The sequence below is a fragment of the Stylophora pistillata genome, chromosome 6 (genome assembly GCF_964205215.1).
Source record: "Stylophora pistillata chromosome 6, jaStyPist1.2, whole genome shotgun sequence".
In the NCBI taxonomy this organism is placed as follows: Eukaryota; Metazoa; Cnidaria; class Anthozoa; order Scleractinia; family Pocilloporidae; genus Stylophora; species Stylophora pistillata.
In genome coordinates, this window is record NC_142524.1 from 10,515,923 (window position 1) to 10,529,999 (window position 14,077).

Below are 14,077 nucleotides of genomic sequence, written 5' to 3' on the forward strand. Positions count from 1 at the left end.
TCTCCAGTTGTGCACGTTCAAATTCAAGCTGATCTTTCCTCGATTTCCCTAAAAGGGCTTGTTCTCCCTCTTTTTCTGTAAGGCTTTCCTTTTGCTTCCATTCTGTTAACCACTTTCGTAAGTACGCGTCGTTCTCATCAGCAGATGTTTGCGCGGCCTCAACTGTGAGGTTCCATTTTGACACGTCATCCAGTTGCTCTCCGTTTGCGATTTTTGTTTGCTCGATTTGAAGCTTAAATTCCTCCACTCTCGTCAAGATATTCCTCAAAGACTGAAGTTGACGTTCCACACCTACCACATTTCCCTTTGTGATGATTCCTTCGCTCTTATCCTTGGTGAAGTTAAGCAATTGTAATTGTGTTCAGATCCGCGAGCAGTTTCTCCATTGTAAAATCCCGGCGTCAGATCTGATTGTTTTCCCCTTTCTTTTGTTCCTGTCCCGTCGGAGGTGCCACGTTGGGAATTAGATAATTGACTGACAGCACAACGGTTTTCCCGATAAACTCGCGCTAAAATCACTCATTCAGAATATAATTTTTTTAATAGATATATTTTTCTCTCACAATGTCCCAAGTTTTGATTACAACACACGTGGTGTATTTTAGAACAAAGGATATACAATCGGTGAATGTTTCCTTTGATTGCTTACAGTTACTAATGATGAAAGATTCGATGCCCATCCCTTTCCGGTGGACTAAACAACGAAATTTTAAACGCGTTAAAGAGGATTTGATTATGTAAACACACGATTTCCGACATCGTCTTCTAGATGCCAACCAAAAATAACTATTGATATTATAGAGCAAAAAGATTATGTGAAATACCTAGGGGTCTATATTGACAAGCATCTTAACTGGCAGCCTCAAATACAACATATAAACAATAGAATAATAAAAAATATTGGAATACTTACAAAACTAAGATATCACTTGAATCTCAGAATACTCAAACAAATATACTGTGCTTTAATCTACTCATATCTAAGTTATGGTATAATAGTATGGGGCTGTGCCTATAAAACTAATGAATAAAGGCTGATAGTTTCTAAAGAAACTGTTTGGGGCTGCGTCGGAGCGAATGACGAAGGGCTAACGCTCGAAACGTCAGCTTTTATAATCGTAACGGTGGCCAATTTACCATTTCAACTTTGTTGATATATTCTTATAAAACTAAACGGAATTACCTCCAAGTTAATCAGAACAAATGCCTCCGAAGATTCTTCTTTGCACATACTAGGGAGTGTCCTGATCCATACTATAAACTTTTAGAAATTCTTAAACTAGAAAACATATATAAACTCAAAATGTGCTGCCTTATACATAAAATTGCGAATAAAGCTGATTGCATTCCAGATATCATCTCTGATGTCCTAACCCCAGCATCTAGCATACATAGATATAATACAAGATTCACAAATGAATTCAATTTTTTTAGAATGCAAATATCAACTAATTCTGGCAAAATGTCTTTCAAGTATGCTGGACCCAAGATATGGGAATCTGTGCCGCTTGAAATTAAGCATCTCTCTTTTACTTCCTTTAAAAAATAATGGAAGCATCATCTTTTGGTTGGTCAAAGTTGAATTTACTACTGGTTTGATGCTAGATAAAATAACTTAGTTCTCTTGCTCCTAAACTGTAGGAAATAACAAATCTTACCTCACTTTATTCACCCTACATAATTAGAATTAATCGCCTCATTCTTTCTTTTTATTTCTATTTTTTTTTATCTTTTTCCTTCTCTTAACTTAATTGAATTTCTATTTCTTTATTTACTTACTTACTTATTTCTCTTTTCTCTTTGTTTACAATATTAATAGTGTATAAATACCTTGGTTAGTGTAAATATAGAATTAAAGTAAAGTAAGTCTTTGGTAAATGTTAAGATACACCAGTTAATTACACGTGACAGTGGCCAACTCTAAAGCTTACGCTCCTTTGGTCACTGTGCACATTTTACTTTAGATTATTCATGTAATTTACTGTTCTTATAGATTCTGACTTTTGTAATCTATAGCAATCTCTACCGTAACCTCTTGAAATACTGCGAATAGAAATGAATGAATGAATAAATGAACGTGGGCTACTACCGTTTATCACCTGGGAGGGGAGATAAGTTAAAATTATGGCGGCAAAAAGAACCTGGGGACGATATGTGACTCCTTTTAACTGTATTTCCGGTAATTTCGTTTCGTTTCGGTTGTTCTGGTTGTTTCGGTGGTTTAGTTCCGGTGGTTTCGGTGGTTCCGGTGGCTTCGTTCCGGCGGTTTCGTTTCGATGTTTCGGGTTTTAGTACACGCCCATAAAATCATCTAACCTAGAACCGCAATTTATTTTGTCAACGTTCCTTTGATTCTGGACACTGAATTACTATGTAATTACACGTGCGGTCAAAACAAACATAGGATTTTTTCGTGTAAACTTTTCTATTCAGTGATGGTCGCACACCACCTGGGGGCATTAAATGAACTACTAGCAGATTGGATCGGAGGTCTAAATCTAAGAGGTCCAAACCTGCTAAGACAGCGATTCATAAAAGTCACAAATTGATGAAGCATCCGAGAAAATATGCTTTGGTAAAAACCTAATCCAAACACAAAAGAATCACACCTACTAAGGAAACGCCTGTGACATCAATGGGCTTCAGCCACCGACTGACAAATTAGTGATCTTCAGTTTTTATGATTTCCAAAGGGCTGCTTACCCCTTCTTGGTACTGCTTACTTCCTACCAAACAGTTTAGGTAGAAATTTCTTAAAAATATTTGCTTTTGTTTTAGTGTCTATCTCCAACTTTCTTCTTATTTCATGGGCACGCTGTTCAGATCTAAGGGCTGAGGCATTATCGCCAACACAGTGTTGTGTAAGTGCTAAAGAATGGTAACTTCTAGCTGTTTCTGAGTGTTTCTCGCCGAATAACTTTCGTCTTATGTCAAGGGCTCGCTGATCAGACTCAAGAGCTGATTGATAATCACCTAAAGAATGTTGTGTGACCGCCACAGAATAGTAACTTTTAGCTGTGTCTGAGTGTTCCTCGCCGATTAACTTTCGTCTTATGTCAAGGGCTCGCTGATGAGACTTAAGAGCTGATTGATAATCACCTAAAGAATTTTGTGTGACCGCCACAGAATAGTAACTTTGAGCTGTGTCTGAGTGTTCCTCGCCGAATAACTTTCGTCTTATGTCAAAGGCTCGCTGATGAGACTCAAGAGCTGATTGATAATCACCTAAAGAATGTTGTGTGACCGCCACAGAATAGTAACTTTCAGCTGTGTCTGAGTGTTCCTCGCCGAATAACTTTCGTCTTATGTCAAGGGCTCGCTGACGGGACTCAAGAGCTGATTGATAATCACCTAAAGAATCTTGTGTGACCGCCACAGAATAGTAACTTTGAGCTGTGTCTGAGTGTTCCTCGCCGAATAACTTTCGTCTTATGTCAAGGGCTCGCTGATGAGACTCAAGAGCTGATTGATAATCACCTAAAGAATCTTGTGTGACCGCCAGAGAATGGTAACTTTTCGCTGTGTCTGAGTATTCTTCGCCGAATAACTTTCGTCTTATGTCAAGGGCTCGCTGATGAGACTCAAGAGCTGATTGATAATCACCTAAATAATTTTGTGTGAACGCCACAGAATAGTAACTTTGAGCTGTGTCTGAGTGTTCCTCGCCGAATAACTTTCGTCTTATGTCAAGGGCTCGCTGATGAGACTCAAGAGCTGATTGATAATCACCTAAAGAATCTTGTGTGACCGCTACAGAATAGTAACTTTTCGCTGTGTCTGAGTATTCTTCGCCGAATAACTTTCGTCTTATGTCAAGGGCTCGCTGATCAGACTCAAGAGCTGATTGATAATTACCTAAAGCATCTTGTGTGACCGCCACAGAATAGTAACTTTGAGCTGTGTCTGCGTGTTCTTCGCCGAATAACTTTCGTCTTATGTCAAGGGCTCGCTGATCAGACTCAAGAGCTGATTGATAATCACCTAAAGAATGTTGTGTGGCCGCCAGACTATAGTAACTTTGAGCTGTGTCTGAGTGTTCCTCGCCGAATAACTTTCGTCTTATTTCAAGGGCTCGCTGATCAGACTCAAGAGCTGATTGATAATCACCTAAAGATTGTTGTGTGGCCGCCAGACTATAGTAACTTTGAGCTGTGTCTGAGTGTTCCTCGCCGAATAACTTTCGTCTCATGTCAAGGGCTCGCTGATGAGACTCAAGAGCTGATTGATAATCACCTAAAGAATGTTGTGTGACCGCCACAGAATAGTAACTTTTAGCTGTGTCTGAGTGTTCCTCGCCGATTAACTTTCGTCTTATGTCAAGGGCTCGCTGATGAGACTCAAGAGCTGATTGATAATCACCTAAAGAATCTTGTGTGACCGCCACAGAATAGTAACTTTGAGCTGTGTCTGAGTGTTCCTCGCCGAATAACTTTCGTCTTATGTCAAGGGCTCGCTGATGAGACTCAAGAGCTGATTGGTAATTACTCAAATAATTTTGTATTAGTCCGATTAACATGTAACTGCTAGCCATTTTGGGGTGTTCCTTTCTAAACAGAGTTTGCGAGATGTTAAGCGCACGTTTTGCCGAGTGAAAAGCTGAGACAAAATCGCCTGATTTTAACTGAGTGACAGCAGTTGAATATTCATCTTTCAAAAGCCTTAGTGAACCGGGAACTTCCTCCAGTTTCCTGTTTTGGTCAGCAGTGTCTGTATCCAGTGAGGAGGTAACCTTAGTTCGTTCAAGGGATCTCAGATTCTCATCTGTTTAATAATAAATATGAAGAGTGATTAATAACGGCTTACTACGTTTGTTGCCTCGGTGATATTCTTTTTCTTTTTTAAATGTTTAACTGGTTATATCTGTAATGCATGTAAGGAGTCAAGCCAGCCTATTAACCATCTTTACGAATAATTTTATGAATGGTAAATAAGCTAAACTGAAACCCAAAGTTATACCTAATAAAATAAGCAGACGTTTGAAAGAAACTCTCAATTATTCAAACGATCAGTCTGTTAAAAAATAGAATCCCTTCCCACATCTCAGAAAAGCCTAAATAACTAAATGAAAGAAACAGCGATCAAATATGAAGCAAGTCTTTATGGAAAAAATGATGCTGATGCACTTTTATGACGTTTGATTTTGGGAAATTCACAGACTGTGTGCCGGGTAATTTTCATCAGAAAAGGTTACAAAATTGTTTAGTGATCCTCAGAGCCTTTTTTGCAATGAAGTATTGAGAATATTCTGGCAGAAATTTTGGAATTCTGATATGCTTTAGCGTAAAAAATGCTACAGGGATAAGCAGCATCATTTACAAATATAAACCCGTAACTTCAAGCGCCATCTGGACATGGAAATAGTTTCATAATCACAAACATAAAGCATTTGTCTTTGAAAATGAACATACACTTACCTGGCATATTCTTTGTTGGTGTTTGTTTCAAATCCTTGATCATTTGTTCTAGAATCTTGACGATTTCGTCTTTAGATGGCAAAACCTCCATTTTGTGTTTCAAGGCTTCCACATCTGAGCTGATGCTCTCCAGATGTTGATGCAGGAAACTGACATAAGCTCGATTTTCCTCTTTCATATCTTCTTCTAGTCTACGAACTTCATTTGTGGGAAATTCTGACTCTGACAAACCCCCAATGACATCAATAGGGTCCGTCTTGACACCAAGAGCTTTAAATGCGTCCTTAGCGTTCTGCATGTACTGGTCAAAGGTGGCTTTAACAATTTCAGAGGTGTGCGAGTGACAAAGCGAATTTCTTAAAAGTCGAAGCTGATCAATCGCGAGTGCACACGTTTCAGCATTGTTTCCACTCGGGCTGGTCACCGATGCATGGAACACTCCATGAGCCAGTTTTCGAGGTTTCACGAACAGCTCACCAAGTGTCCTGTGATGACCTCTACCGTCAGGCAAAGCAAAGGACTTGGCGTAGATGGTGGCCTGGAACAGAGCGGTACAATCCCATTCTTCATAGGAGACGTTTGTGGGAATTTTGGTTTTGCCAGGGCCACCTTCTGAAGCGAGAAATAAGTTTCTAACCACAATGGAGTCATCCCACAGTTGATGACCGGGAAGATGTGTCAAGCTGTTGTCCCACATTGACTTGAACGTCTGACGTAAGGTCTTCGGGAACTCATTCAGTACAATGGACGCGAATTTGAAATAGTTTAACTGCTCGTCCCGAAATGGTTGTGCCGCCATCTTGTTTTAGAGGCAGTCTCTGAGGCAATAATCCATGCTTGTTAAATCTTGGCAATCTGAGGAATTATATGGATTTACAATTAGATAATCAGAGTTTTATATGGTAGAAGCTCATGGTAATATTCTTGCAAATGTATTGCTAATAAGTACATTTAGCAGGTAAAAGGCATTCTTAATTGAAATAGTATTTTCAGCAGAATTCTTTGATCATTACTTGTACATGTACTCGGCATTAAATCTACCCAGCTGTGCCGGCATTAATCCTCATATAACAACAACAACAACAACAACAACAACAACAACCTTTTTTGTACCCTACATTAATTTACACGATAAAAAAACTTTTATTACAAAAAAAGCAAAAGAGAACAGGTTGCACATAATAACCATTAAAGGCTAAAAAGAGCGGTAGCGGGCTTACTTAGGTTATTAATAAATGATTTTAGTATAATTTCAGAGCTGAGCAAAGAGTTTCCAGCAATCTGATTGGTCGAGTGGTTCCTTATATGACGCTATGTAAACCGCTCCGCGCGCTTTATATAAAATGTTAAAATAAATGTTAAAAAATGTTACGAAGATGTTATGATTTTAGAAATTTCTCTGTTGTTGAGCTCTGAAATTATACTAAAACAATCATTCGCCTCAGGTTCGGTGAACATTGTCAAATAATCCCCTCGACTTCGTTTCGGGGATTATTCGACGATATTCCCCGAACCTGAGGCGAATAATTGTTAAATACTAAAGGTCTGGGACCACACTTGCGCACACACTACGCAAGGTACATTAAAAGAAAAAAAAAAAACGAAAAAAGCTGGTAGAAAAATGAAGAAAGACAACAAAAGAAACCTAAGTATACCAGTATTAGAAAGCCAGAAAAATATAGTTTTGGTAAATCTGCAATTAATATTTAGCAGTAAGAATTGACTTCAACTCTTTCTTAAAACGTTTGAAAGAGAGAGAAGCTTTATGTCATCACTTATATCATTCTAAACTTTAGTACCCTGGAACCTTATGTTGAAGGTCTGTAATTTTTTCTGGCTTTTGGGATAGCATAAGTCAACCTGGAGGATAACATAGTGTTAGATCTACGTATGTTCCTAACAGGATTAAAAAAGATATTAAAGACTAAAGGTAAGTCGGAACTTTATCGTAAACACTGCAAGTTGAAGGGTAATGATATTAGACAGCTTGATAACATTCAAGTCTTTAAATAAAGGACTTGAGTGTTTAGTGCAGCTGGAAAAGATGATTATTCTTAGAGCTTTCTTTTGTAATGTAAAGTAATGTAAAGTCGACTGATATGCCTTATCCCAAGTAATTATACAGAGACGCACTGGTGACATTTTCAAATGACTTTTTTTTATTGAATTGTCCATTTATATTTTTCATATTCTAAATCCAGTCATTTATGAAAAAGCCACGGTTTCATAATTTGATCGGCAAAGATAGTACTGAAGTAAAATGTTACGAGTAATACGAGAATTGTTATGCTGGGAAACTGAGGAGCTATAATTCAAAAGCACAAACGTTTCTCAAACGCACAGGGCTATAGAAAATTGAGTGTTTTCTTAGAGTTTAGTTAAAGCGCTTAAACAAAAGCTTCCACATGATTATTCAAGATAAGAGTGAACATTGGCCTTCCAATTACCTTTACGGCCTTCATCCGCCTGAGTTTGTAACGCTGATGAAAATGTATTTCCATTTTGGTTTGATTTCGAAAGAAGCGGTGTAAAACAAAACAGACCCAGGGAGGAATGTACTTGATACTGTTTTTTTTTTTTCACAGAGGACGGCATGTTAATTCACAGATATTCAAGACTTGCATTGTAAAATACTCTGGCCTGCAATGTCCTGATTTCGTCCTTTTAGCCGCCTAATGCGCCCGTAATGGTTTCACAACTTTCTATTGCTAGATAGGTTTACATTTGCTTTTTTGGTTCATTTGGTTCATTTATTTCACACTATTTACATAAAATCAACATAGATAGAAAAGTAAAGTTCCAACAAATGATTACAGAATAAAATAAATAAAGTACAGATTATAAAAATGTGTGTGGTGGCCAAAGTAGCAAAGGCTTTTTAGTTGGACACCACCTACTTTTAGATAAAGAAATAGTACTGAGCTGGGATTAATGTGCAAGAAAGAATTACCGGTATAGATTTAAGGTATGTTAGAGATATATTGAACCAGGCAAGAATCTATACAGGAAAAGCTTAATGAGAGGAGAGCAGACACACATACAGACAAACAAACAACAGCAACAACAATAACAGACACACATACAGACAAACAAACAACAACAACAAGAAGAGACACACATACAGACAAACAAACAACAGCAACAACAATAACAGACACAGATACAGACAAACAAACAACAACAACAAGAACAGACATACAGACAAACAAACAACAGCAACAACAATAACAGACACACACACAGACAAACAAACAGCAACAACAATAACAGACACACACAGACAAACAACAGCAACAACAATAACAGACACACATACAGACAAACAAACAACAGCAACAACAATAACAGACACACATGCAGACAAACAAACAACAGCAACAACAATGGACGAAAGCAGAGACAGACAAAACGGACTGGAAAAGAACAACGCATCATCAGCAACAATAGCAGCAGCAGCAGCAGCAGCAGCAACAGAGACCTACATATAAGTGGACAATTATTATTATTATTATTATTATTATTAACTGTTATTACTATAGTTATTTACATATGAATTGTTACATACTACATATTTGATCACTAAACAGATATGTATAGGTAATCGCATGGGCCGAGTAAAATTGAGGATTAATATCACTTGTGTTTTCGGAAGTTCTGCAACTTCCGAAAACACAAGTGATATTAATCCTTAATTTTACGAGGAACCATGTGATTACTTGTTTATAATATAAGGGGCAAAATGTTTTCTTACTGATCTCGCGCAAAACGGGACGCCATTGTTACAAAACAAACAGAAATTTCTTTACCTTGGCAGCCGTTGCTAAGCGATTTTCAGTCAATCATTTTCAAGTAATTTTTCACGGGGCAATTACAGTTTGGCGGATTGTCTGGTGTTGTAGGAGTGGACAGCTGTTATAGGTATTAAAAAACTTATGGAAAATTGCAGGAATAGTTGTTGGATTGTTATATCGTTCAAATGCAAGTAAGCAGATTTTGAATCTCACAATATTTTCAAATTTTAAAATTTCAAGGATTTGGTAGTAAGGGGAAGAGGGTTCCCGTTTGTTTACAACTCACATTCATCGGCTGGAAATCAAAATTCATATTCTCTCTCCCGACGCTGTCATTGTCCGCTGTAATTCTTATAAACAATCAATGTGCGGCCAGTCGTACTGAAAATTGAACAACATAGTGATTAATCATTAGAATTTTAAAGTCATCAGGCATCCTCCTAAGTGAAAAAGCTGACTTTGCTTCTGAAGAGACGAAAACACTACCTGTCCGTAAAACCAAGAGGGGTTTCTACTTCAACATCTGATGTCGTCCACTGATGTGTATTCTGCGAGTCAGTTTTAGTTTTGTTTTCTATGCATAACTACCCCACACTCCAATGAACAAATTTGCATTCATTTCCTTAGCCATTTTGTCCATTTCAACAATATTTTCGCGCTCAACACGATTTACTGAAGGAATTTGGTCGAAATACTCCATCAAAAATCTCTAGAAACAATTAAACAACAAAAACACGAAACTGTTTGAAACAATAGAAATATCGAGCCATAACCTTCTTTTAGAGGAAGTCGCTAATTCGAGTGGATTCGTCTTTTTACTTGTTACACTATATGTCTTGCCATGTGTAGGAAAATAAAATGTGCTGAACATATACATAACATAAATGTATTGTAATCTTCATTTTCATGCCTCATTTCAGTGATAACTTTTCACTACCAGATTGGATGACTCTTTACGCAGTAATGTTTATTCTGAGACCGTAAGATTCTGTCCGAAAAAAACCTATTGTTTATGGCACTAATAAACCAAAATTTACTTTGCAAAAAAAACAATAAACCACAGTTTCTGAACCGATGGAAAGTCTGTTAGTCAGAAAAATAAAAGTCGTTTTTGTCGTCTTCGGAGAGTTTTGTTTGACATACCTTGAAATCAGTCGTATGATACAACTAAGTGGCATCTACATGAATTACTCGGTGTTAAACTTAAAACAGTTATCAGTTGTTGAAATAACCGGCTGTCCTGGCGAAAACTTCAAAAATATCGAGAATCTGAAAACTGAGCTTTGCAAGCGAAGGATGCGGAGTCATGTGAAGAGTAAAACCCTCTTAGGCAACACTTTACGCGGCAATAGTTGAGAGCCACAGGTCTACCATACATTCACTGTACCGTGTCACATTTTTCAGAGCCACAGATCCCCTGTGGATGGTAACACACTTTACTGAAATCTCTAAGTAGCGATTGTATTAAGAAAGATATGTGACGTACATTTCGAAGACTAAACTTGATTTAAAAAAACTGAAATAGGTACGCGCTAGGCTCACATGGCTACAGAAAGTGCAAGTTCTAGAGTTAGAGACCTAACCAGTTAAATGCGCAACTTTGAGACTAAGAATACAGGTACTCATGGCTTCGTAAAAAAGAAAAAAAAAAAAAAAAAAAAAAAAAACTAACACAGAGGTTTCGAATGTTGACAGACATTGTGGTCTTTACACACACTATCAAAGTGAGGTGTATGACAAGCATTCACGCTGTCGCTCATCAGCCTCGTTTTTGTGTTTCACGTTGAGTCGATATTCTGTGCAAACTGGATGAATTTCTGTTTAGTTTTCTACACGTCTAACGAGTTAATCCGACGCTATAAGCTACAAAATGAATTGTCTTTCTGTTTAAAAGTATATTTTCCTTCGAGAGGACAAAGTGTAACATATTCATATTACTCATCGTCACACCCGATCAACCCAACAGGAAACGAATACGAATAAACTCTGTGACGAATAAAATGAACGAAAGATCAAAGGAAATTATGCACCTATCAAGAGAATACAAATTGAAATAAGCTATCATTCAGTGTATAGCCGAAAAAGTTAGAATAATGTTGTGGTCACAGCCTAAATCTTGCAGTCAAATGTTTTTCTTAGTTAAATTTCCGTTTTATGAACGCATAGGTATCCATGCTTCAGAAATTTTGATTCTTTTACTCTTTTGATGTTATTAGGATGAGGTATTATGTGCTAAAGCTCAAACACATTCAGCAAGATTCAAACTACATCGCCGGAACTTTCCGTAACATCGAAACCGAAACTTTACGAAACAGCAGAAGTTTCGAGTAATAACTTCGTATGCTTCACTTCTCACCATTGTATCGGGTCTATTAGGGTTTTTATAATTGGGATGTGAAAATTTATCGGTTTTTCACACGGCTTTCGGTTTTGATTGATTTTCAATTCGCGGCTTTGCGGTTCTGGATGAATTTAATACGGTTTTGCCCCCCTCAGGGAGTAATGCATTCGATGCTATTTTTTTCGCTGAGGACAGCTGGTTAATTCACAGATATTTAAGATATACGTATGCAATGCCCTGATTTCGATTTTTTAGCCACCCAATGGTTTCACAATTTTCTAGCACTAGATATGTTTCCTCTTCACACTCATCAACGTTACATGAAAATTAAAATTCTCCCTGCCTTCGCTGTTATTATTTGGTCGAGATCCCATTCACAATTGATGTGCCATCAGTCATATCAAAAATTAAACAAAATTAATCATTCGGTGTCAAGAACGTCATCGCAACAAAAGTTCATTTTGTTGACGCCAAAAGAGTTTTGTTTTACATGCCTTGGACAATTGCATGTGAAATCAGTTGTATGAAACAACCAAATAGCATCGACATTATTTACTCGACATTAACTAAAACTAAACCTTAGTTGAAGATTGTATGGTGGAAGTTGTGGCGAAATGGCTTCATGTCGTTCGTGCAGACGGTGTATGCTAAGTCAACAACTTGATGAATTGTTTGTGAGCCTCAGCTCCGACAAAAAATCACTCTACCATGTCGCATAAGATAAGAGCGAATCGAAGCAGCGACCTCAATCATCGAACTACATATACCTACACGGTCTACACTCGTCACATAGGATCACTGTTCACTCTCACCAACATGAAAATTGAAATTCTCTCTGCTGTTGCTGACATTTTCCACTTGAGCTTCTACTGACAACTAATGTGCAGCCAGTCGTATAAACAAAAGTGAAACAAATCAAAATAGTAATTAACCATTCTACGTCTAAAATTCATTAAAATCATCAGGCGTCCTGCTGAAAAGCTGACTTTACTTCTGAAGACTCGAAAACGCTTCCTGTTTGTGGGAACGACAAGGATTTCCAGTCTTGGATGCAATATATCAAGGCCGTTTTGGTTCAGTTTAAGCACATACTCCCCACCCCGTTTCACAAATTTGCGTCACTTCATTTTCATTTTGTCCAATTCTTGACTATTATCATACTTAACACGATTTTTGGGCCGATATTTAGTTAAAAAACCCTTAGGACTATCATTATCTAAGTTTAACGGGTCCAAAATAATTTTGCTACAAATGGCGCGAAATAATATCATGACAGATATTGCGACATCGGTCCTCACGATTAAATTAACATTTTTCTTAGACTACTAGCACTCCCTCCTTTTCGGCGAATTTGGTTGCGAGTACTCCTTACTCCAATTCACAAATTTGCGTCAGTTCAGTTCAATTTTGTTCAATTTATCACTATTTTCTCGGTTAACACGACTTATGTTACAGCAGTTCAAAAACTATCAGGATTGTCATTGTTTAGTCCAGAGGGTTGGAAAGTAATTTTGCCACAAATGGCACGACATATTTCACATGCATGTCCAAGGTGTGTCAAACAAAACTCTGCGGCGACGACAAAACGAATTTATACGTTACTTAGCAGTAGACTGCACTTTCTATTGGCTCAGAAACTGCAGTTTATTGTTGTTTCTACATAATCTTTTTGTTTTACTGGTACAGCAATTAAATTAGCGCTATGCTTTTGGGTAAATTTTCAGTCTTAGAATGTCGTGGAAATGAAAGCAATTGCGCATAGTCATCCCCTCGGTTAGAGGAAAATTGCCGATGCAATGAGTAAATAATGAACATGCGAATTACAATACAAGAGTGCTGTAAAATATTCGTAGCACTTTTTTGACATTATCGTTATTTAGGTTTAATGGGTTGAAAAGTAATTTTTCTACACATGGCGCGTCACATTTGAAACAAGTCGCATGAACTTGAATCAGTTATCAGGTGTCGTGTTCAAATGGCGCGTTGTGCTTTGAAAATCTTTAAAACTAATAAGAATCTGAAGGTCTCAGCCTTGCACTCTGAAATATAAAATCTGAATTTGGCGGGACGATGTAATTTTTAAAACTGAAAGTGATCCAATAAGCAGAACCAACACTCCTTGGCCATTTTAATTAATTCCTTGGAATTTTGGAGCTTTACGTGAACTATGAAACAGTATTAAGTCTCAATACTACCTTGAGAGAAAACAAACAAACGGAAACTCTGCAAGGTTCGACGAGATTCAAACAACAGTTTTTTTTAGTAACATTTCGATCGAAACTGTTTGGAATAATGGAGTGTCGCATCTGATCATCTCTCAGTCTTTGAAATCACATTTTGGTGATACCTTTGTTGCGTTAATTCAACAATAAACCTGAATATTTAGATAAGAATTACCTTAATCGAAGATCGTAGATTGGATGCTGTGGCGAAATGGCCTCTTGGTGTTGCTAAACTATGCGACGACGTTCTTACAGACGAAGCTTGTAAAGTCAACAACTCAATGGAATATTTATGAACCGCAGCTTTAC

General features: G+C 37.5%; 1 protein-coding gene across 2 annotated transcripts; it reads right to left on the bottom strand.

Moving 5' to 3' along the window:
* Positions 1 to 942: 942 nt before the first annotated feature.
* LOC111343228 (uncharacterized) lies at positions 943 to 14,077 on the bottom strand. 2 transcript variants are annotated; one of them, XM_088724411.1, is made up of 4 exons: positions 13,944 to 14,077; positions 9,492 to 9,586; positions 5,415 to 6,269; positions 943 to 4,761 (listed from the first exon to the last, which is right to left on the bottom strand). In XM_088724411.1, exons 3-4 carry the CDS (start codon positions 6,211 to 6,213, stop codon positions 2,720 to 2,722), a joined length of 2,841 nt encoding a protein of 946 aa, XP_088580537.1. In that variant the 5' UTR covers positions 6,214 to 6,269; positions 9,492 to 9,586; positions 13,944 to 14,077; the 3' UTR covers positions 943 to 2,719. The 2 variants fall into 2 exon arrangements, with proteins under 2 accessions (XP_088580537.1, XP_088580538.1); XM_088724412.1 differs by lacking the exon at positions 9,492 to 9,586 and having other exon boundaries at positions 13,944 to 14,056.

Bases quoted from the DNA above. Each gene is read 5' to 3' on its own strand.
- LOC111343228 (XM_088724411.1), bottom strand. From the start codon at position 6,213: ATGGCGGCACAACCATTTCGGGACGAGCAGTTAAACTATTTCAAATTC. The intron at 4,762-5,414 runs GTAAGTGTATGT...ATTATTAAACAG, and splicing joins ACCAACAAAGAATATGCCAG to ATGAGAATCTGAGATCCCTT.